Source organism: Macaca nemestrina, chromosome 13 (genome assembly GCF_043159975.1).
Source record: "Macaca nemestrina isolate mMacNem1 chromosome 13, mMacNem.hap1, whole genome shotgun sequence".
Taxonomy (NCBI): domain Eukaryota; kingdom Metazoa; phylum Chordata; class Mammalia; order Primates; family Cercopithecidae; genus Macaca; species Macaca nemestrina.
The window spans coordinates 74,180,638-74,204,675 of record NC_092137.1 but is presented as its reverse complement, the minus strand read 5'-3'; the positions used below and the strand labels follow the sequence as shown (position 1 = coordinate 74,204,675).

Below are 24,038 nucleotides of genomic sequence, written 5' to 3'. Positions count from 1 at the left end.
TGTCTACCACATGGTCTATTGAAATGAATAATAAACACCAAACTTAACACTGATATATTAGAGGCAGTTTCATTAATGACAGAACAAGATAAGGAAACTACCCTCACTGCTATTAGTTTATATGGCTCTAGAAGTTCTACCCAATGAAAGAAAACAAGAAAATAGAAATGTGGTACAGATATCAGAAAACTCTTCCAAATGATTACTATTTTAGAGACAACTATTATTTTCTAAAACTCCAAATAAAAAAATAATAATATGAGAAATTAAGTCATATAAGATAAATATAACGATCAACTGTTTTCCATTAAAACAGCAATAACCAGTTTCAGAAGATGACATGGAAAAAAGATCTCAGTCACAATAAAAACAAAATATATGTTCTGCTCAAGAATAAACAAGAATACTACTGGATAAGTAGATAACCATTTGTGAAAAAATTAAAGTCCTATAACTTGTAACGTCACATAAAACATAAAACCACAAAAGCAACAAAAAGAAATAAAGATATTTTCATACTCTTGGGCTACAATCTTAACATCAAAGGTGCTAACTATGAGGAAAAAAGGACAGGTTAGACTACATAAAAACTGAAATGTATAACATTGTAAAAATATATTATATACTAAGATAAAAGAAAAATGACATGGCCGGGCACAGTGGCTCACGTCTGTAATCTCAGCACTTTGGGAGGCCAAGTCAGGCGGATCACCTGAGGTCAGGAGTTCGAGACCAGCCTGGCCAACATGGTGAAACCCCATTTCTACTAAATATACAATAATTAGTTGGGTGTGGTGGCAGGAACCTGTAATCGCAGCTACTCAGGAGGCTGAGGCAGGGAGAACTGCTTGTACTTGGGAGGTGGAGGTTGCAGTGAGCAGAGATCACACCACCACACTCCAGCCTGGGACACAGGGCAAGACCCCATCTCAAAAAAAAAAAAAAAAGAAAAATGACAAACAAATATATGAGAATTAATATACTTAACATACAATGAGTTTTTATGAAGCCATTACACAAAGATGAAGATTTCAATAGAAAAAAACAAGGCAAGGGGTTTGGACAGGCAATTCATTGAAGAATAAAAAGATAAACAAAACATGGTAAAAAACAAACAGTAAAGCTACAATGATACTCATCATTGCAACATTGTTTATAATAGGAAGAAATTAGAAAACTATTCAAAATAGAGGACTGGATAACTAAATAATAATATTCATATTATGCAGTACACTACAACCATTAAAATGACATCACTGTGAAAGGAAGATCTTGTCTATTAAGTGACATACAGGTGGCAATCACAATTTTTGTTTCAAAAAGCAAATGTATATATATTTTATACATTTATGCAAGTGCATGTAAATCTATACGTTTTCTCTGTAGAAAAATGTCCATTTTACCTCTGAATAATGGGATTACAGGATGATTAGTTATCTATTGCTGCCTAACAAATTATGCCAAATTCAGTGGCTTAAACAAAAACGTTCATTATCTCAGTTTCTATGAGGCGAGAATTTGGGAAGGAGCTTAGCTGGGTGGCTGGGACTCAGGGTTTCTCATGAAGTTTCAGTCAAGCTGTTGGCTGAGGCTACAGTTGTCCTGAAGGCTGGACTGTGGCTGAAGGATACAATTTTAAAAAGACTCACATACCTGTTCACAGGTGGCCTCAGTTCCTTCCGTGTGGGCCCCTTGAAAAGGCTGCTTCCTGACACGGCAGCTGGCTTCCCCCAGAACAAGATGGAAGCTACCCTGTCTCTTATGACCTACCCTGGAAAGGTATTTCTTATTTTTGCTACTTTCTATTTACTGGAAACAAATCACAAAGTCCAGCCACATTCAAGGCAAGAATTAACGCTCTACTTCTTGAAGGGAGGAATACCAAACAATTGTGGACATGCAGTCATGTATCCCTTAACAACAGGAATATGTTCTGAGAAATGTGTCATTGGACAATTCTGTCACTGTGTGACCATCAGAGAATGTACTCACACAAACCTAGATGGGATAGCCTGTCACACACTTAGGCTTTAAGGTATACCCTACTGCTCCTAGGCTACAAAGCTGTGTCACATGCTACTGTATTGAATACTGCAGGCAATTATAATACAATGGTATTTTGATCTAAACATAGAAAAGATACAGTAAAAATATGTTGTTATAATCTTACAGGACCACCATTGTACACATTGACAGAAACATCATTATGTGGCCCACGACTGTATTTTGAAATCTCAACAGGTGACCTGTGGCATACTCAGAAAAAGATATAATTTATTCCTGCATAGGAAAGTTAATTTCACAAATACACACACAGGCACACATACAAACGTATAAAGAAACAACTTAAGAAGCAAAAATCCTCAATAGCCATGATATGCCAGCCACAAAAGCTAACACAATTCTGGGTTGGAATACAAAAAAATGGCACCCAGAACAAGTTCCATGATACTCTGGTCCCACTTAGACTACATCCAGAATGTCCTGTTCACCTCCAAGTAGCAGTCTTAGTAAATTCAAAGTGGAAAGTGAACAAACTAGGACTCATCACTTAGGTAAAGTTACTTCAGAGTAAAGAATAGCCTGGAGGAAAATCGGAGGTGTTTGGCTTGAAAGAGAGAAGACTTGACCAGGCATGGTAACTCATGCCTATAATCCCAGCACTTTGGGGGCCAAGGTGGGTGGATCGCTTGAGCCCAGGAGTTTGAGACCAGCCTGGCCAACATGGCGAAACCCTGTCTCTACTAAAGATACAAAAATTATCCTAGCATGGTGGCATGCACCCATTAGTCTCAGCTCTCAGGAGGCTGAGGCATGAGAATCGCTTGAACCCAGGAGGTGGAGGTTACAGTGGGCTGAGATCACACCATTGCACCCCAGCCTGGGTGACAGAATGAGACTGTCAAAAAAAAAAAAAAAAAGGAAAGAGACTTGAGGGGGAGAAGGAACAGGAAAATCATCACCTTCAACTATATATAGGGTTGTTACGGGGAAAAGTTAAAAGACTTAGGGGGTAGAACTTGAACCAATGAGTCAGAGTCAGAGGGGTGCAATGTGGCTCATTAAAAGGCAGAATTGTTTAGCAATTAGAGTTAAGAACCGGAATGTGCCACTCAGTGAATATTCCAGGTGGCGGCAAGAGGAGTTCATGGTGCCTGAGGAGGCATGGTGCTTCTGCTCCCTCTGAGGGTCATGTCCAAACAGGTCCTTGCTTACTCACACTGATGTGGCTGGAAACCAACCCTACGACCTCTGCCAAAGCCATAGTCTTCACACCACGGCCTAAGCCATGAGGTATAAGTGAAATGTACTTATACCTCATAGTACAGTGCCTGGCACATAGTACGTGCTCATAAATGTTAGCTGTTACCTCTCCAATTGACTCAAAGTGTGACTGGAACCTCTCTAACAACCCTTCCAATTTCTAAGACTTTATTTAAAAAGTTAAAATCACTATAATTAGCTATTAATCCTAGTGGTTAGCTTCAGTAATAATATAAATACTTAAGTGTAGGAATGACAAAATTCATCTTCAAAGTCATCCATGATGGTTGGACATGCTTTGGGAAACCACAAACAACAGAGGCAGTCACTTAGATAGACATATAAAAACCACAAAAATCAAAACTACACATATTCAAACAAGTCATATCCTCTCTGGTGTATGTGGTCTGCTTTCTGGAATGAAGCTATTTTAAAAAGGATACTCAAACTGGGCTACTTTACCCACGCAGAGTAAATTAAATTACGACAATTAGATTATTCACCCATGCCTGCCAACTACCCACCACAACTAAAAACTTACTTTTTGGGTGCCAGCAGCCTGGATATCCTGCCATGTTGCTACAGGTTCTGTAGCGACGTGCCATTCTGGGTAAGTTTTAGCGAGTAACTTCACAAACGTGGACTTTCCCACAGCTGCAATGCAAACAGCATGTATTGGGATGCTTCCCAAATCAGGGCTGAAGGAGAAGGCTGCTACTAAACTCCGCCACAAACGCCCAACTCAAGGGAACAAGTATCAGTTTTCTGAATTTCAAACTCAGCAGCCATACCATTGTTAGACTGGTAACAGATCAATCCATGCCAACCAGAGCCGCTATAATGAATACAGCCAATAGGGAGGAAAAATTCCTTCAAGATTTAATTTGCAATTTCCATGTCTCAACCTTCCAGAGGCAGAGCATTTAATAACAGTTGAAAATGTAAAAGTAGATGAAAGCAGTTCTGTAAGTTCTATCACTTGAGTCACCATTCTATTTGTGCTGTGACAGTGTAAAATTTCTTAGTTTTTCAAGATAAAAAATAAAAATGATTATAATCTCATTCATTCAACAAATCTAAAAAATATTCATGGAGTGCTGACTATGTGCTCAGGACTGTCAGGCACTGTGGGTACAATGGCAAACAAAACACAGAATGGATTTTGCCCTCACAGAGCTTGTATGGGTGACAGATAGTAGACAAACACAAAATTAACTACTAACAAACTGTGTTAGGTGCTAGGAAAAAATGCAGGATGGCACTAATATAGCCCAGGAGGTCAAAGAAGACTCCTTTGAAAAAATGAAAAGATGACAATTCATGCAAAGGGAGTAGCATGCACAAAGACCTGAAAGAGAGAAAGAAGTTGACACACAATACAGAAGTTTGAGGCCCTAGAAGAAGCCATACAGTATGGCTACAGCATGAGTAAGTGATGGAGAAGTGTCTCAAAATGGGTGTAGCCACACAGAGAGGGAGTCCGGGGCCAGGTCACACAGGGCTCTGTAGTCATGGTAAGAAGACTGAATTCTATTCTAAGGGCAATGGGAAGTTAGTGAGGATTGGTTTTAAGTAGGAAAATTATAAGACTCCTTCTCATTTTTAAAAGATCACTCCACCAGCTACGTAAGAATGGGATGAAGCAGAAGCAAGCAGGCTAGTTAAAAGATATAGCAGCTTGCCCCTGGGTGATAGCAGAGGAGTGAAAAGTAGTGGTTGTTTCGAGAAATATTTTGGAGATGGAATCAACCTAGTAACACAACATTCAAGTTATCTTTTCCCATTTATACCAATGTTTGGCCCATACCTCCCTGAGCTCCAGAGACTCTATTCAAGAACCCTCCAGACATCTCCACTTGGGACATTCCACAAACACCTCAAAGTCAACATATTTCCTAAATGAACTAATCATCTTTCCCACCAAACTGAGCTTCCTCCTGTATCCCAGACCTCAGGGTATGAACACACCATCCACTCACTGACAGAAGTCCCTCCTCTGCCAAACCTCGGTGGCCACTAAATCCTTCTGCATTTGCTTCTAAATTTTTCATATTTGTCTTTTTCTCTCTATTCCCACCTCCATGCTCAAGACCAGCCTCTTATCATCTCTTGCCTTTCTGATGCTGGCCTTGCTCTCTTCAATCCATGCTCCGTACTGTGGCCAGACTGAACATGAAATAACACTGCTTACAATCTTTTGACAACTCCCTATTGGCTACAGCAAGGGCAAGCGACGGAGGAGTGGCTCAAGATGGACGTGGCCACATGGGCAGTCCAGGGCCAGGTCACATAGGGCCTTGTGGCCATGGTAAGAGGGCTGAATTCTATTCTAAGGGCAATGGGAAGTTAGTGACATCTGAGCTAAGACCTGAACAAGCTTCATGACAAATTCCAAACTCTTTAACATGGTCTGCAAGACACAGCAAGATCTGATCCCTGTGTATGCCTCTCTGGCCTCGGCTTTCCTTTAGGGAGCCTACACTCCTGCAGGACCAAACTCCAATCATGCCATGTTCTCTTGCAAATATGACTTTGCATATGCTTTCCCATTTCCCGAAGCGCCTCCTCTCCTCTCCTCACCTGACCAACGCCTACTCAATCCTCAAGGTTCTGTTTAGATGTACCTCCTGTGTGAAGCCTTCCCAGATCCTGATACCTCTGAGCTGGATTAGCTAGTCCTCCTTTGTGCTTGGCTTGGTATTCTGGGTGAGACTCCATCACTGCACCTGTCATTGTGTTTCTCCAGCTAGAGAATGGGGCTCCTCCAGGGTAGAAAACAAACTGCAACCTAATGACCTGGCCAAATGAATAAAATACACAGTATATTACTAATTTCAGTTCTCTCTGAAACCTATATTTGTGAAAAATAAAAAATGAATCTTAAGACTGTATCTGGGCCGGGCGCGGTGGCTCACGCCTGTAATCCCAGCACTTTGGGAGGCCGAGGCGGGCAGATCACAAGGTCAGGAGATTGAGACCACGGTGAAACCCCGTCTCTATTAAAAATACAAAAAATTAGCCGGGCACGGTGGCGGGCGCCTGTAGTCCCAGCTACTCGGGAGGCTGAGGCAGGAGAAGGGCGTGAACCCGGGAGGTGGAGCTTGCAGTGAGCCGAGATTGCGCCACTGCACTCCAGCCTGGGGCACAGAGCGAGACTCTGTCTCCAAAAAAAAAAAAAAAAAAGACTGTATCTGGACCTCAGTCTCCTCTATCAGAAGTAATCTATCTCAAGGGAAAGAAGGGGGGCATCCTTCCACTTATGGTTACTGATTGGGGTGCTGATGTCTCAGCACAAGAACCCACACATTTAATAGATGACATTTACTATATGCCACCCCAACTCCTCTCTGAATAGGCAGGATAAGAACAAACAGCATGAATCTGTAGATTTGTACAGTCACGCTCATCTCTCAGTCCCCACCTCCACCTAACTTGTGTGTGCTTCTTCACATCTGTTCAATCCCTGCTCTTCCCACACTCCAATGAATAAATGCCCTCCCCTGCTCTTCCAGGCCTGTGTCTAAATCCTTTTCCCCAGCAAGCCTGAGGTCCCATTTCTTCATTACTTCTCTAGCTCTGAATTCCTACCACACTGGTTAGGTGCCAAGTGGTTGAATGTGTATATTATCAGATACCTGTCTGCCCTGAGTAAGCCCTTGCTTAAAATATTTGGCCAGATGGTCAATATTTAGATTGTAGGTTGTTTAACAAGTCTAAAATATGGTCCCTGCTATTTAATAGCTAAAAAGTCATTTTAATGAATATGAAAAGATAAACGTAGCTGATTTGTTAGATGGCTGGGATTGAGTAATTGTTAGAATTACATATATACATACATACATATATATATATATATATATTTTTTTGTTTTTGTTTTTGTTTTTGTTTTTGAGACGGAGTCTAGCTCCATCACCCAGGCTGGAGTGCAGTGATGTGATCTCAGCTCACTGCAAGCTCCGCCTCCCGGGTTCACGCCATTCTCCTGTCTCAGCCTCCCAAGTAGCTGGGACTACAGGCGCCCGCTACCACGCCTGGCTAATTTTTTGGTTTTTCTTTTTTTTTTTTTTGAGACGGAGTCTCGCTCTGTCGCCCAGGCTGGAGTGCAGTGGCCGGATCTCAGCTCACTGCAAGCTCCGCCTCCCAGGTTCCCGCCATTCTCCTGCCTCAGCCTCCCGAGTAGCTGGGACTACAGGCGCCCGCCACCTCGCCCGGCTAGTTTTTTTTTGTATTTTTTTTTAGTGGAGACGGGGTTTCACCATATTAGCCAGAATGGTCTCGATCTCCTGACCTCATGATCCGCCCGTCTCGGCCTCCCAAAGTGCTGGGATTACAGGCTTGAGCCACCGCGCCCGGCCCCATTTTTTGGTATTTTTAGTAGAGACAGGGTTTCACCGTGTTAGCCAGGATGGTCTCGATCTCCTGACCTCGTGATCCACCCACCTCGGCCTCCCAAAGTGCTGGGATTACAGGCGTGAGCCCCCGCACCTGGCCAGAATTACTTATATTTTTTAAAAGTTAAAAACAATTACCTTAAAAAAACTGTTGCAGATGGAAAGGAAGGGCTGTGAGGTCAGACACTATTAGTTCATCTAAGAGCAGTCAGGACTCCAAGAAATTGACTCATGCAATTTAAACACATAAATTCTGGAATGCCAACAAATTAGATGTAACAGGAAATACACAGTTCCAATGACTGGAACAATAACATCTAATACCCAGGGTACTCTGTAACCCATTCTCCATTCCAAGGCTTCTGGAAAGCCAGTTTAGTAATCAGAAAGCAGCTTCAGCATACAATGACAGTAAATGGTGGTGAAAGGTCCTAAGAGCTGTGCCATCCATGTTTCTGGGGCTTGGAGAGCCTGAGTAATTCACTACAGGGCAGTATTTCTTAAACTAATTCCACTGGAACTGAGCTGTGCCAGGTACCACCCACAGATGTGGAATAATTACTTTAAAAAATAATTCAAAGTTATATGTTTTTATTAAAGCTAGACACAGTATAACTTTCTCAGTGCTGTGATACCTGTTCATAATATACATTTTTTTCCTTCCTGCTGGGGTGTTTTTTGTCTGTTTTGACAAATGTTTCAAGGTGTTCACAGGGGGTTCGTAAGAGTGGTGGTGTTTGGCTCTCCACTGCTTCAGAGGCCTCCTCCTAGTGATCAGAACACCCCTGTCTAGAGAAAGCCTACTTCTTCAGTCAATCTCTTATGATATCATTATCTCAGACTTACTGCAATTTAGTTAGATCCCAGCTTAGCTGCTACCTTTCCTTTCGAGATGGGGGTCTCTCTCTTATCACCCAGGCTGGAGTGCAGTGGTGCGATCTTGGCTCACAGCAACCTCTGCCTCCCGGGCTCAGGTGATCTTCTCACCTCAGCCTGCTGGGTAGCTGGTCCAGTATGTTTGACCTGCCCAATATACTGTTTGTTTATGAGACGGAGTCTAGCTGTCGCCCAGGCTGGAGTGCAGTGGCACAATCTTGGCTCACTGCAACCTCTGCTTCCTGGATTTAAGTGACTCTCCTACTTCAGCCTCTCGAGTAGCTGGGACTATAGGTGTGTGCCACCATGCCCAGCTAATTTTTGTATTTTTGGCAGAGACAGGGTTTCACCATGTTGCCCTGGCTGGTCTCAGACTCCTGAGTTCAAGCGATCCACCTGCCTTGGCCTCCCAAAGTGCTGGGATTACAGGCGTGAACCACTGCACCGGGCCACTGCTGTTATCTTTCTTTTTTTTTTTTTTTTTTTTTTTTTGAGACAGAGTCTTGCTCTGTTGCCCAGGCTGGAGTGCAGTGGGGCTATCTCAGCTCACTGCAACCTCTGACTCCTGAGTTCAACTGATTCTCCAGCCTCTCAGCCTCCCGAGTAACTGGGACTACAGGCACATGCCACCACACCTGACTAATTTTTGTATTTTCAGTAGAGACAGGGTTTCACCAGGTTGGCCAGGCTGGTCTCGAACTCCTGACCTCAGGTGATCTGCCCACCTCAGCCTCCCAAAGTGCTGGGATGACAGGCGTCAGCCACATCGCCCGGCCTATCTTTCAATATACTCTTAGTATTATGAATTTTGGAAGGTATCGGATCTTACAAGCAGCATCAAACCTTCCCTTAGGACCTTGGCCACCGGTGTTCTCTGTTGTTATATTGCCAGGACTTTCAAAAAGGTGGAAGGTACTTTCTTAAGAGTATATTACTTCAACATGTTGATTTTCATTAGCTCCACGATTCTCATTCCACAAGCTGGGCCAGAGAGTTCTGTTGTTACCACTCATCTTTTCCTAAGGCATGGTTTTTTCCCCCCACAAAATTTTCTATAAACTGACAATGCCTACCATAGCTATGTAATGCTAAAATCTAGTAGTAAGATAGCATATGATGTAATACCCAAAATAACAGATCCCATTATTTTACGTCTAATACAGTTGTATTTCACAGTAGCCTATATTTATCACCTCTAGGCATTTTCATCTCCTGAACAAGATGAAAAACATGAGAAAAAAAATCCAATTCTGAAATCTTTTACCAAAATCCAACAATCAGAACATATAAAACTGTCTAATGTCTTTTTAAAAAAATCCTTCCAAAAAAAATTAAACCTTTTATTTCAGATACTGTATTTGATGCTGCATTCATTCACTTATTCATTCAATCAACAAATGTTTATGGAGTAGCTACCAAGTGGTAGGTACTATAACTGAAATGATGATCTAGGCTGACAGCTTGCCCTCAAGTTATATTCCAACCCCAAGACAGAGTACTCAGGATCACACAGGCTCTAAGCTTAAAAGCATTCTAGGCAAAGTTAATAAAAATCAGTCAGCAGGCTTAGAAAAAACTTAATACATTTTACTTTGATGCCTTTTTTTCATGAAAAACTGTTTACGAAAAAAAAAAAGAGGCCAAAAAACTTCCTCACACCTTCCTATGATCCAAACTCATCTGTTTAGCACAAAAGACTCTTACTGATCTGGCATCCCCTCCTCCCTGCCTTGCCTACCAGGTGATTCAGCTTTCCACTGCCACCTTCTCTGCGAAGCCTCCTTGAACTCTCTCCAGCTCCACTTCATCTCTAGGCAGAGTTAATTACTGCCTGCTCTGGTTTACCAAAGGATTACACTGTAATTATTTGTTCACTCATCACTCCCTCCAGCTAGACTGGGAGCTCACTTTTAAAGACAGAGACTGAACCTTTGCATCCTGAGTATGAGAACAGTGATAGATGGATGAAAGGAGGTGAGTCACAGGCACAGAGAATCCACTACACAGTATTTGATATAAATAGGCTATTTTTTCCCAAGGATTCTTTCCCCAACCATTTATACTCAAAATAAGTAAAAGACACATATTAGTGATGTGAAGTCACTAATTTTGAATGCTGGAGGAAACATGTTATTAGGGAAGCCCTCTACTGCTTTATGTTTAAGTCTCTTGATTGAAAAGTGCAAAAGAGTTTCCTCTTCTCTGGTTGGGTCTTTGAACATCAAGTAAAAATGCTGAGATGACTTACTGACAGTGAGATTTCATACAGCAATCTTTTCTTCAATTTAGGCTTGTAATCGTAAGATAATCACAAGAAGATGATAATATACTGTAGGGATGAACAGTCTTAGAAGAGAGGCTAAGTGTTTTATGTTTTAGATTTTCAGGGGTTCTAGGTACCAAGCTTTTGACTTTCAATCACACATCTTATAATCTTATATCTTCGTAAGTCATGCTAGATGCCATTAGTTGCTACTTCACTGATCAATTTTCCTTACATGCCACTGTCTGCACCTTCAGGATCAGAATAACAGGACTTAGAGCAGAAGGAATACAAGAAAACCCCCTCCAAACATACCTAATTTTGGTTAGGACAGGGGTTCACCTTCCCTGTTCAGGTTTCCTGAATGGGTGCTCTCAATCTGATTTGCTTGAGGATGTTACCTGTGATTAGAGAAGATGCTCACTCTTGATTTAAAAAGCAGTCTAGTATATTCCCTGTGTGGGTACCAATGCCTAACTTCCACATGGATATCACAGCACAGGATTCAAGAATCTGGTCAGTACTGAGTACACTGGGTCAAGGCGGGCATTAGGTGTCAGCAATACAAAGATGAACAGCACACTGAGTGGTCAGAGCCCAAGGAAGGTGGTGAATGTGCAAACAAGCTCAGCAGAACTCAAGTGCTGCAGCAGTTGTGGGTACAAAATGTTATGTCAGCCCACAGAGGAGGCAGTGACTAATTCTGTCTAGGGAGAGTCATCAGGGTGTGTGGGGTGATGAAGAGTAGTGGGAGATGAAAGGAAAAAAGAGTCAGATTAGGTTCCCCCATTCCACTTCGCATCACCCTTTTTTGGGGCAACTGCATTTACTTCCAAGGCTTCAACAACTACGCCCCACCAGTCAACAACTTCCACATCTGAAACCTCAGCACCCATCTCCAGACTCTCTTGACTTCAGGCATATATTCCAATCTGTCTCAGAACACCTCTATTTCTCACAGGAACCTCATACAAAACATATCACTCTACCCTCCCCAGACCGCCTCTTCCTTTATTCCCTTTATTCCTGATGAACCTCAGTGTCACCCTCCTCTACTCCTCCTCATCCCTCGCCTCCAAGTGGCCACCACATCCTGTCAATCCCACTTCCAAAATCTCTCTCACACCATCACTTCTCTGTCTCTCCAGTTCTTCTATTCAGGCCTGCATCTTTCCTCCCTCCAATTACTCCAATAGCCACAAAACTAGTGCACAGACTCAACTCTGTTCCAATTCATCTATTCATTCATCCAACAAACTGGATGCAAGGCACTATGGGTACTGCAGCAAACAAAATATACAAAGAAAGTGCCTGTTTTATGGAGCTTTCTTTCTCATCCTACACAGTTTCCTTTTTAAAATTAATCTGGTCATGGCACACACTGGCTTCAAGTGTTCAACAGCCTCCCACTGCCAACAGGACAAACTAGCATGGTCCACAAGGCTCTTCGACATATGGCAAATCCCACCCTTCCAATCTCTTGTTCTGTCACGCTTTCACAGGTCCCTTCAACTCCAGGCACATCCAACTATTTCCCTTCCATTAAAACTGCATGTGGTAGTCAGGCATGATGGCACATGCCTGTAGTCTCAGCTACCTGGGAGGCTGAGGCAGGAGAATCACTTGAACCTGGGAGGTGGAGGTTGCAGCGAGATGAGATCACACCACTGCACTCCAGCCTGGGTGACAGAATGAGACTCCGTCTTAAAAACATAAACAAAAACAAAAAACTGCATATGTCTCTTCAGGCTTCACCACCTTGGCACATGTTGCTTTCTATGCTTGAAATACTTTTTCCTCTTCTTCCTCTTGGGAATTCCTACCCCAGAGATTCTGGCTTTCCATGCCCAATCACGGATCTCACCACACAGTATGAAAATTATGTCGAGTCAGAGGGGCGCGGTGGCTCACGCCTGTAATCCCAGCACTTTGGGAGGCCAAGGCTGGTGGATCACAAGGTCAGGAGATCAAGACCATCCTGGCTAACATGGTGAAACCCCATCTCTACTAAAACATACAAAAAATTAGCCGGGCGTGATGGTGGGCACCTGTAGTCCCAACTACTCAGGAGGCTGAGGCAGGAGAATGGCGTGAACCCAGGAGGCGGAGGTTGCAGTGAGCTGAGATTGTGCCACTGCACTCCAGCCTGGGTGACAGAGTGAGACTGTCTCAAAAAAAAAAAAAGAAAAGAAAAGAAAATTATGTCAAGTCTGTTTCTCCCATTTGGTTGTGAGCTCCTTGAAGGACAGGAACTGTAACCTATTCACTGCTATGCTTAGCATGAGAGTGGAGTCTTAGTCCTCACTCAGTAAGCCTCTGTTGCATGAGAAAGCAAGAAAGAAGCAGAGAAATTTGAGGTTAAGAAGCAAAGGTCAGACCTGTCCTAAGTTACTTTGTGATATATACCCTGTTCTCTCTCTGGGCTTTGAGGACAGAGCTTCCTTTAGGGGTGTGTTTCTCAAAGTACAGTACAAAACGTATTTAAATAATAACATCATCAGGCAAATAGCAGGACTCTCCTTTCCCATTCCTTTCGATGTTTCCGATTTGGCTGGAGAAAAACACGCAGCCATGGTGACTGGTCTCACTTTAAATTCATGACCACTAACTCAAAGTGGGTCCTAAATGGTACCCAGCAATTTAACATTTCTCTTGCTTATTCACTAGAGTATTTCAAGTCGTGTCTCCACATTCACTCTTAGCTGATGACCTTTCTTCCTATTTCACGCTGAAAACAGACACAACCAGGCCGGGCGCAGTGGCTCACGCCTGTAATCCCAGCACTTTGGGAGGCCGAGGTGGGCAGATCACAAGGTCAGAAGATTGAGACCATCCTGGCTAACATGGTGAAACCCTGTCTCTACTAAAAAAAAAAAAAAAAAAAAAAAAAAAAAAAAAAAAAAAAAATTAGCCGGGCGTGGTGGCAGGTGCCTGTAGTCCCAGCTACACAGGAGGCTGAGGCAGGAGAATGGCGTGAACCTGGGAGGCAGAGCTTGCAGTGAGCCGAGATGGCGCCACTACACTCCAGACTGGGAGAGAGCAAGACTCCGGCTCACAAAAAAAAAAAAAAAAAAAAAGACAGACACAACCAAAAGATCTTCCCAAGTTCCCACCACACCCACTCAAGTTGGTGCTCATATATTTTGCTATCACTTCTGTTACTAGGGACGAATTGTGCTCCTAGCTAAGGCTAAATTCTTTCCCACTGGGCAATAGATCCCATTCTTTCTTGCTTAAAAATCACTCCAGCAATTCTATCCTCTGTCCCAATTTACCAGTTTTCCTCCTTTCTACTAGACCACTTCCGTCAACTTACAAACCTGCTCTAATTCTTCTTACGAAAAGAAAATTTAAAATGTTAAACTCTCATACCGTCTTCTAATTTCAGCTACCACCCCATGACTTCCCTTTCTAAAAACTTCCAGTTATCTTAACCCACTCTCCTCACCTCCCATTCTCCTTGAACCTATACGGATTAGGCTTTCACTCCCAACACTCCTAAAACTGTTCGAGTTCACCAAAGACCTTCATTTACTTAAACAGTATAACACAGCTGATCATTCCCTCCCACTGAACACCTTCTTCACTTGGCTTCCAGGATATCATTCTGTTTTTTTCTCCTGTCTCAGTGGGCATTCCTTCTCTGTCTCTGCTTATTCCTTCCCACCTCCCCAGTCTCATAATATTTGCATGCCCAGGGCTCAGTCCTTTCCATCAACACATAGTCTTCTAGCATTAAGTACCACCTACATTTACAGCTCCAGTCCAGGAAGACCCTAATTCTGAACTTACATATCCAACTACCTATCCAACACCTCTACTTGGATATTAATAGGCATGTAAAAACCTAACATGCTTAAAACCAAGGCTCACGCCTGTAATCCTAGCACTTTGGGAGGCCAAGGCAAGACGATCACTTGAGCCCAGGAGTTCAAGAACAGCCTGGGAAATACAGTGAGACCCCATCTCTACAAAAAATATAAAAAATCAGCCAGGCATAGTGGCAAACACCTGTGGTTGCAGCTACTCAAGAGGCTAAGGTGGGAGGATGGCTTGAGCCTGGGAGGCAGGCTGCAGTGAGATGCAATCGCATCACTGTATTCTAGCCTGGGCAACAGGGCAAAACCCCACCAAGGGAGGGGAAGAGAGGGGAGAAAGAAGGAAAGGAGGAAATAAAGAAAATCAGGAGTCTATCTTTCAAGTACTCAAGTCAAAATAACTGGAGTCATCATTGGCCCCTCTCTTTATCTTACACTCTGCATTCAACCTGTCACCAAATCCAATTGGCCCTACCTTAAAATATAACTAGAACCCAATCATTTCTCACCACTTCCACTGTTAAATTTTACTTAAAATGTAACTCAATTTTTGTTAACATATAACTAAGTATAACCAGAATCCAATCATGTCTCACCACTTTCACAAAGGTCCAACATACCATAATTATTGCAATACCACTTAACACCCTTTACTTTCAACATATCAGCCACAGTGATCTTTTTATAATCTAAGTAAAACTGTCGCTTGACTCCGCAAACCTTCCAATGGCTACCCATCTCAGTAAGATTAAAAACCCATGATAAGGCCTATAAAAATCTGGCCAACCCTTGGGCTTCTGCCCTCATTTCCCTACCGTCCTTGCTCACTCGAGTTCAGCCACAGTAACTTCCCTCCTATTCCCCAAACACACTTTCCACCTCAGGGCCTTTCCAATTGCTTTTCACTGTGCTTAGAAGATTCTTCTCACAGGTATCCACATGGTTTGCTCCCTCACCTTCTTCAGTTTTTTGCTCAGATGTCACCTCAGTGAGGCCTTGCTTATTTTATTTAAAATGACAACTTCGGCCAGGCACGGTGGCTCACGCCTATAATCCCAGCACTTTGGGAGGCCGAGGCAGGCGGATCATCTGAAGTCAGGAGTTCAAGACCAGCCTGGCCAACATGGTGAAACCCTGTCTCTAATAATAAAACAAAAATTACCTGGGTGTGGTGGCAGGTGCCTCTAATCCCAGCTACTCGGGAGGCTAAGGCAGGAGAATCGCTTGAACCAGAGAGGCTGAGGTTGCAGTGAGTCGAGATCAAGCCACTGCACTCCAGCCTGGGCAACAAGAGTGACACTCCATCTCAAATAAAATAAAAGCTTCCCTCAATTCTTCATCCCTGATTTTTCTCCATCATACTCATTACTCTCTAACATATTGTTCACCTTGCTTAATTCGTGTTGTTTATTGTCTATCTCTCCCTACTTGAGTTCCATGAGAGCAGAGATTTCTATTTCTTCTATTCACAGCTGTATTCTCCAGGCCAAGAACAGTGCTGGCATATGGAAGTGGCTCAAAAGGTGATTTGTTGAATGAATAAAAAAAGAAATTGTCAGTTTGCTGCTAGAATGTCTTCAGTACTCAACACTTGCTAAGCCCCTTTTAGGGCTCAGTACCTTGGCAGGTAAAAGTATCAAGTCAGAACTTATTAATATTAAATTGAAATGTTTTGCCTTCATTTTGCTTTTTGACTACTTTTTATTCAAGATACTGGGTCTCATTCTTGTAACAAAATTATTTTTAATTTAATACATGTTTTTAAGTTAAAAAGTGAGGTTCTTCTAAGAAAAGCCTTAAGAAATTATCATGCAACTAGCACAGGCACAAAAACTGTGAATGTGGTATTTGAAGGACTTAAGTTTAGGAACTCTCTTAGAATAGGGTTGCCAGATAAAATACAGGACACAGTTAAATATGAACTTTCAATGAGTGATTTCGTTGTTGTTTTGGTGTAAGGATGCCCCAAATATTGCATTGGACACACACTAAAAATTATTCGTTATCTTAAATTCTATTTTAACTGGATATTATTTTTAATTTTTGCTAAATATGGCAACCCTATCTAGGAGAACAAATAAACTGCACCCGCTTGTCGCTTCAATTTCGATCTATTACAAACAGCTAATAAAATTCTTGTCCTAGCCACTAACTGCGTGGCTTTTATGCCCCAACAAAGGTGTCCCTGTGGGCGGGTAATGAGGCCCGATACTCTAAAAATCAAGGCGGCAAAGATCCACAGTGCACTTTGCGAGGGGAAAGGCCCTCCTCGCAGCCCAGAAAGAGAGGCCGGCCGCATCAGACGCGGGCCATTCCGAGCCCAGCTCCTTTCCCAGCCTCTGTCACCTGCGTGGCGGAGGCCAAGGCTTGGCAGTCGCTTTCCGGCCCTTACCAATGTTGCCTTCGATGGAGAGCCTTCGGGGCCCGCGCCCCGCGTGCAGGCCCCTGGAGAAGGGAACGCCCTCGAGTAGGCTCTGGGCCATGGAACTGAAGGGTGCTCGAAGCCGACTTAGAAAGAGGCGGCCCGCGGCCATCCCACCCACGATTCGCACAGCGATCACTTCCGCGGAGAGCACTTCCGCCCTAGGTACCGCTGCTCACTCGCTCCAGCGCACCGCTGACGTAAGGAGATCGTCAGGCAGGAAGTGGGTGGGGTTGAACATGCGACGGGGTGCGCCCAAGAGACCGCTCTGCTCTCGCGATGTTTGTAAAGAAGCGTTGCGAGAAGGAAGGGTTTTACAAGGGTGCAGAATTTGCTAGTAACAGGAGTTGCGGTGTGAGTGGCTCCTCGGTTTTTGTTCATTGGATAAATAACATTTTAAGAGACATAACTCCACAGTCCAACCACCTCATTTTTGTATAACTTTAAAATAAATTTTATAACTGAAGACAAATTAAAAATAGAAACTAATTTTAAGGGGATTTTTTTCCTCCAGGTGCTTGTTGTCTGGTTTTTAATACTGCAAGAAAATGGAAGTTTTAAAGTAGGAAAATGACTCAATCTGATGATTTACACAAATTTAACTTTTTCCTATTCCCTGTAATTCCCTGCACAATGCTGGCATATTATTGACTAAATTAACAGATAATCAGTTACACCCCATCTCTTAGTTTGTGTCTTGAGTAAGTAAATAAATGTTCGGTCAATCGATTCGCATTATAGCCAAAAATCCCTTCAGGATAAGGTGGTGGTGGCTCAGGTATGTGACTGGAAATCGTTTAAACCTGGTAGGTTGGGTTCTGTGCACGTAAGCAATGGCGGGTAGAGACTTGCCGGTGTATAAAACCTGAGTCCTGCTGTCGGTGAAGTGTGCTCAACAGAAGGGCAGGGACCTAAGCTGCTGCCACAGGTGAGGCCGGACTGCCACGCCCCGTCGTCATAACAACCTCAGAACTAATGATTTACGAAATGTTGTTAAATGGTGCTTCTAGTTCCAGTCGCTTGAATCACCAGAGTCAAAACCGGGAGTCAACAGGCCAAACCGGCCTTCAGGCACAACTCAGGTGTGGTAGGTTCTAGAAGACAAGGATCTGATGGCAAAGGGGGCTGGAGAAGGACCGGGGCTGGGATACCTAAGCTGTTCCCATAGAAAGCACAGGACCTTTTTCTTATGTTGATGTATATATAGGATGGCTGAGGTCATGTTTATATATTAAGAACATTTTTTTTTTTTAATACACCGAATTTTGTTAGGATAACCAGGGTGGGGCGTTAATGGCTACTGGAGCGGCTAAAGTCCTACCCATTCCCATCTCCACTCCAGCAGCCACTTCTGTAAAAAAAAAAAAAAAAAAATACTGCTTACATTTATTTAACTTATGTAAACTCAGACTTGGAAATATTCATCCTAAAAACCTTGAGAGGCTCTCTGCCTCTCCAGGATCTTGCTGCCTCAGGAGCATTGTGAAAGTTAAACGAGTAAATTGTCTGCAGGCAGGTATTAATCTCCTAAAAGTTACCAGGCAGGAAAATAGGGTCTGGAGACAGGGAACCTAAGGCCGATTCAGGTTGACTTCCTAGAACTAAATCAAAAGGAAAATCCCAGCTTTCCAGCCCAAGTAACAAAAGGACCAGAAGCTAATCCCTTTGCAACCCCGGCTTTTCTGGGTGGCAGATGAAAAATTGAAAGCACCTCTGATTGGTGTCCTCGGGCAATCAATCAGGCTGGTGGCAGGCCAAATCTTTAGTTGCATAAGGTAAAACTTTGTAACTTCACTTCAGCCTCTGATTGGTCCCCTCCTGCAACCAATCAGACTGATCGCTGGCCACTACTTCATTTACATAGGGTGTACACCAAGTAACCAATAGGAAACCTCTAGGAAGTATTTAAACGCCAGAAGGCTGGGCACGGTGGCTCAAGCCTGTGCTCCTAGCACTTTGGGAGGCCGAGACGGGCAGATCACGAGGTCAGGTGATCGAGACCATCCTGGCTAACCCGGTGAAACCCCCGTCTCTACTTAAAAAAAAAAAACAAAAAAAAAAACTGGCCGGGCGCGGTGGCGGGCGCCTGTAGTCCCAGCTACTCGGGAGGCTGAGGCAGGAGAATGGCGTAAACCTGAGAGGCGGAGCTTGCAGTGAGCTGAGATCCGGCCAGTGCACTCCAGCCTGGGCGACAGAGCGAGACTCCGTCTCAAACAAACAAACAAAAAAAACAAAAAAAAGAATTTTCTGGCGTTTATTTATTTATTTTTTTTTTGAGACGGAGTCTCGTTCTGTCGCCCAGGCTGGAGTGCAGTGGCCAGATCTCAGCTCACTGCAAGCTCCACCTCCTGGGTTTACGCCATTCTCCTGCCTCAGCCTCCCGAGTAGCTGGGACTACAGGCGCCCGCCACCTCGCCCGGCTAGTTTTTTGTATTTTTAGTAGAGACGGGGTTTCACCGTGCTCGCCAGGATGGTCTCGATCTCCTGACCTTGTGATCCGCCCGTCTCGGCCTCCCAAAGTGCTGGGATTACAGGCTTGAGCCACCGCGCCCGGCCAACGCCAGAAAATTCTATAATTGCTGCTTGCTTGGACCCCTCCTACACTGGGGAGTGTTTTTTGGTTTGCAATAAATCTGTGCTTTGTTGCTTCATTCTTTCCTTGCTTTGTGCGTTTTGTCCAATTCTTTGTTCAAAATGCCAAGAACCTGGACACCCTCTACCAGTAACAGAGCTCCTAAAAATTATTTTTAAAAATTTTATGGTGAAGTGGCCAGCCGTTGACACCACCATCATCAGTGAGAGAGAGTTCTGGTTGTCCCACATTCTTACCAACAGTTGATATTGTCAGCTTTTTTTCATTTTATCCATTTTGCTGTGTGTAATTATAACTTATTGTGGTTTTAATTTACATTTTCCTGCGGGTTAATGAAATCAAACATCTTTTCGTGTGTTTATTGATCATTTCAGTATCCTCTGTTGAAGTCTTATGTCCATTTTTCTATTTGTTGTCTTTTGCTTGTCTTATTCTTCAAATATTCTGGATGAGTCCTTTGTGAATATTTTCTCTCTGTCGTTTGCGTCTTTTTTTTTTTTTTGAGACAGAGTCTTGCTCAGGCTGGAGTGCAGCGGGGCGATCTTGGCTCACGGCAACCTCCATCTCCTAGGTTCAAGCGATTCTCATACTTCAGCCTCCTGAGTAGCTGGGATTACAGGCATGCGCCATGCCTGACTAAGTTTTTGTATTTTTAGTAGCGACGGGGTTTTGCTATGTTGGCCAGGCTGCTCTTGAACTCCTGGCCTCAAGTTATCCACCCACCTCGGCCTCCCAAAGTGTTGGGATTACAGGTGTGAGCCACCGCACCCAGCCTCTAAAAGCATTCAAAATTTTTTTGATGTGGAGTGTAATGTAAGAAACTAAAATATTTTTTGCCTAAAATGCCTGTCAGTTATGTTAATTAATTAGTAATAATTTTCTATCCCCCTTTACTTATTTATGCTTGTTTTGTTAAATGTTATTTTTTGGTTTTGGGTCCCAATTCCAAATTCCCAGAAGGGAGAATCTGATTTGCCCACCTGTGTTCAGGTGTCTAATCATGGTTCAATCAGCTGTGGCCAAGGAAGAGGGTTGGGGCCCCACTTTTGTGCATGAGGAAGTACAATTAAGGCGATCATCATGAGCAAAGAAGACACCCCAAAGAGGTGGTGATCAGTTCCTCTTGGAAGCAGTAAACAGGGAGTTTTCATTCCACTTGGGTGCTAGCCAGAGACTGAAAGTGGTGGCATACCGGTGAGTAGAATTACCTCCCCATTACTTAGGAGAATGAGGCCACTTCCTGCCCCTGGGCGATTTTCAAATATCTGCTAGAGTTGATAAGTAGGAGTTGATGTTGCCCTGCAGGAACTCTAGTCTTTCAGCAGCCACTCATTCATCCAATATTTGCTGAGCATCTACTGCATGCCAGACACTCTGCTTAGTCCTTGAAGTGCAGCTCTGAAGGAGTTACTATTTTTCCAGTGTTTGTAAATGCTACTGTATACATAAAATACTGACCAATATTATATAAAATGTCATGCAGCCATTCAAAAAGGGAGATAAACATATAAAAATGTGGCCCAAACTTTCTTCTGCAGCCTGGAATTTTAGTCAGCTATATCTCACCTACATTGAAGATTTTCTAATGTGCTGGATTGTGCTAAATCGATTTGGTTAAACTGGAAAGTACACTTTCAGAACCCACTACCAACAAGGCTCTGAGTTAGAGTTGGCCAAAAGAGGACCTGGGGTGAGATTTGGAAGGCAGAGTGGGAGTGTCAGCCAGTGCTCTGTGGAAATCTTCTAGTCAGATGCTATGACAGACAGAGGTGCCCGGCAGATAGGTTTCACCTAGTCCTCCACTCATTTGTGACTCCTCTCAGATTATCCCACAGTTCCTTGCAGACTTTCACTTTCCCAGCTCCTTCAGGCTTTGGATAAATCTCATTCTTGTAATAAAGCCCTTATTCCCATAATACCCATAGTGGCTCTGCTCCCCTGAATGAACTGTACTGATACACCTAATCATAAAGGGAGACATATCAAAAGGTGGTTAAGAGTATGGGCTCTGGATTCCAGTGACCTGGGGGTGAGGATTAAGAGAGAGAATCCACTTGCCACACCTGCCACACAGTTACCACCCAATAGACATTATATAACACATAATAAGTAATGACTGCCTTCGTGGGCCCTCAGTGCCTGGGACATTGTTTCTCTCTTTCTCTCTGATGGGGTCTTGCTTGTTAGAGGCTGGCTTGAATTGGGTTCAAGTGATCCTCCCACCCCAGCCTCCCAAGTAGCTGGGATTACTGGAGTGAACCATCACACCTGACTTTTGTCGATCTTTAAAAGACTTCCAGTTGGATTTCCACTTTTCTCAAGCCACTGTCCCTCTCTCTATCAGTGGATAACTCCACATCCACTGAAGAATTTAGGACAGCATTTTTAAAACTTGAAGTGGAGTAAGACTGGAGTAGGGGTGGAAGCATGGGGAAGGGAGGTTGGATGGGTGCCGAGGGTTGGTGAGAATGGTTTGGGCAGCCTGCCCTTCTCCACGTGGAGGTCCGGATGTCCCTCCATCGTGCAGTGTCAGTGCCCTACATCTCCTCAGATCGCTCCCACCTCCTCCTGTGCTTTCTCTTCCAGCAGCCAGAGCCTGCAGCTCTCCTTTGGAGGAGGCCTTTGCTGATACAGATGGAAAGCCTAGGGCTTCAGTCCTCCCAGGGAGCACCCTCACCAATCACTGGCAGGTGGGACTGTGAAAGCCTGGCTCCCTGGCCTCCACCAGGCTAGCCTTAGACTCCAGAGCTCCCAGTGGGCGGGGCCAGGCTGAAGTTGCCCTCTCCAGGACTTTATCTGCAATTGCACTCTTGCCAGGTTTCCTCCCCTTTCCTCTTCTGCACCCCCTCACCCCCCACTCTGCTTACCAGCTCTCCTCAGAGCGCTTCTTTAATAAGTCATTTGCAGGGAATCCTCATTTCCAGGTCTGCTTCTGGGAAACTGGTCCTCACACAGAAATCCCCTAAGGGCTTATGAAAGCCGCTCCTCCGTCCCACCCCACCCCCAGAGATCAAATGCTGGGAGGGTGAAAGGAATGTCTGACATTGAGGTCTCTGCGCTTAACCACTGGACTCCACTGTCTCCAAATGGGTGTGTCTGGGAAGCTTCATGGACCAGGTGGGATCTGATAGGGGCACGAAGGCTGGGCCTTTGCTAGGTGGGGAGGTGAAAGGTGCACCAGCCCAATGTGAGGATCTTGTTCTAAGGTGAACTAGCTAGTAACCAGTAACCTAACTATAAAATGGGAAATGATACTAATACCTGCCTCATAAGGTTGTGGTGAGGATTAATTGAGGAAATCCATGCAAAAATTTTAACCTGGCCTATTGAAATCACTGAATAAATGTTAGCTATTATTATCATCCCTTATTTTATCATAGTACTTTTAGGCGCTTTTGTTTCACTTTGTGTCACTGTCTTGTATGCATGTGTCTATCTCTGCCTGTATGCAGTGAGACCCTAATGGGCAGGAATCATCTTTGTTGGAAATATAAATCCCTTGCCGCCTTACCCGGCAATTCCAGATGCCAAAAATTCAGTAAATACTTGTAAAATTAAACAAAATTGACCTAGAGCAGTGGGTAGGGAGGAAATTAATAAGAAGGGGAGGAGGAGGAGGAGGAACGGGAGAGGGAAGGAGAGAAAATGTCCTTCCTAAGGATGCTACTCCTTTCTTAATTGATTTTGGGGCAAAATACAACCTGGCTGGGCATGGTGGCTCACACCTGTAATCCCAGCACTTTGGGAGGCCGAGGTGGGCAGATCACCTGAGGTTAAGAGTTCAAGACCAGACTGGCCAACATGATGAAACTCCATCTCTACTAAAAATACAAAAATTAGCCAGGCGTGGTAGTGCATGCCTGTAATCCCAGCTACTCAGGAGGCTGAGGCAGGAGAATTGCTTGAACCCAGGAGGCAGAGGTTGCAGTGAGCCAAGATCGCACCACTATACTAGTCTGGGCAACAGAGTGAGACTCTGTCTCAAAAAAGAAAAAAAAAAAAAAATACAGCCTAATCCTCAATAACAACCTCATAGAGATCTTAAGCCCACAGTGACCCTTCTTCACGTGAGTGACAGTAACATCGTGTGTGAACTCCTCATGTCACATCCCATAACCCTGTGTCATGACTCTGTGTTCATGTTCCCTAGTGAACTGCCCTGGAGTACAAGGACTCATATCACTGAAAGCCTGTGTTTCTACCCCCATCCCAAGAGTCATCTAGCCTTATTCTTAGTTATATTCAAGGAAAAGAAAACAAGATGACATAGTAGAAGGAGCACTAGCTTTGCAGTCAGATACTTGAATTTTAATCTTGAATCTGTGTGATCTTCGCAAGTCCTTGACTTCTCTGAGCCTCAATTTCCTCATCTGAAATATGGGGATAATGATAGCACCTACCTTACAGCATT

At 43.8% G+C, this 24,038-nt stretch overlaps 1 protein-coding gene across 8 annotated transcripts in view; it reads right to left on the bottom strand.

The window, feature by feature from the left end:
- Positions 1–18,763, bottom strand: part of LOC105465278 (deoxyguanosine kinase) — a 35,940-nt gene extending 17,177 nt beyond the window's left edge. The window contains exons 1-2 of one of the 8 annotated variants that reach the window (XM_011713625.3): positions 17,005–17,335; positions 3,806–3,918 (exon numbers count right to left, since the gene is read on the bottom strand). In XM_011713625.3, coding sequence (XP_011711927.1) covers positions 3,806–3,918; positions 17,005–17,146 — 255 coding nt within the window. In that variant the 5' untranslated portion in view covers positions 17,147–17,335. Of the gene's footprint in view, positions 1–1,653; positions 1,677–3,805; positions 3,919–5,844; positions 6,035–17,004; positions 17,336–18,745 lie in introns of those variants that run through there. The other 7 variants (XM_024787821.2, XM_011713624.2, XM_071076927.1 and 4 more) reach the window with 7 other exon arrangements.
- Positions 18,764–24,038: the final 5,275 nt, after the last annotated feature.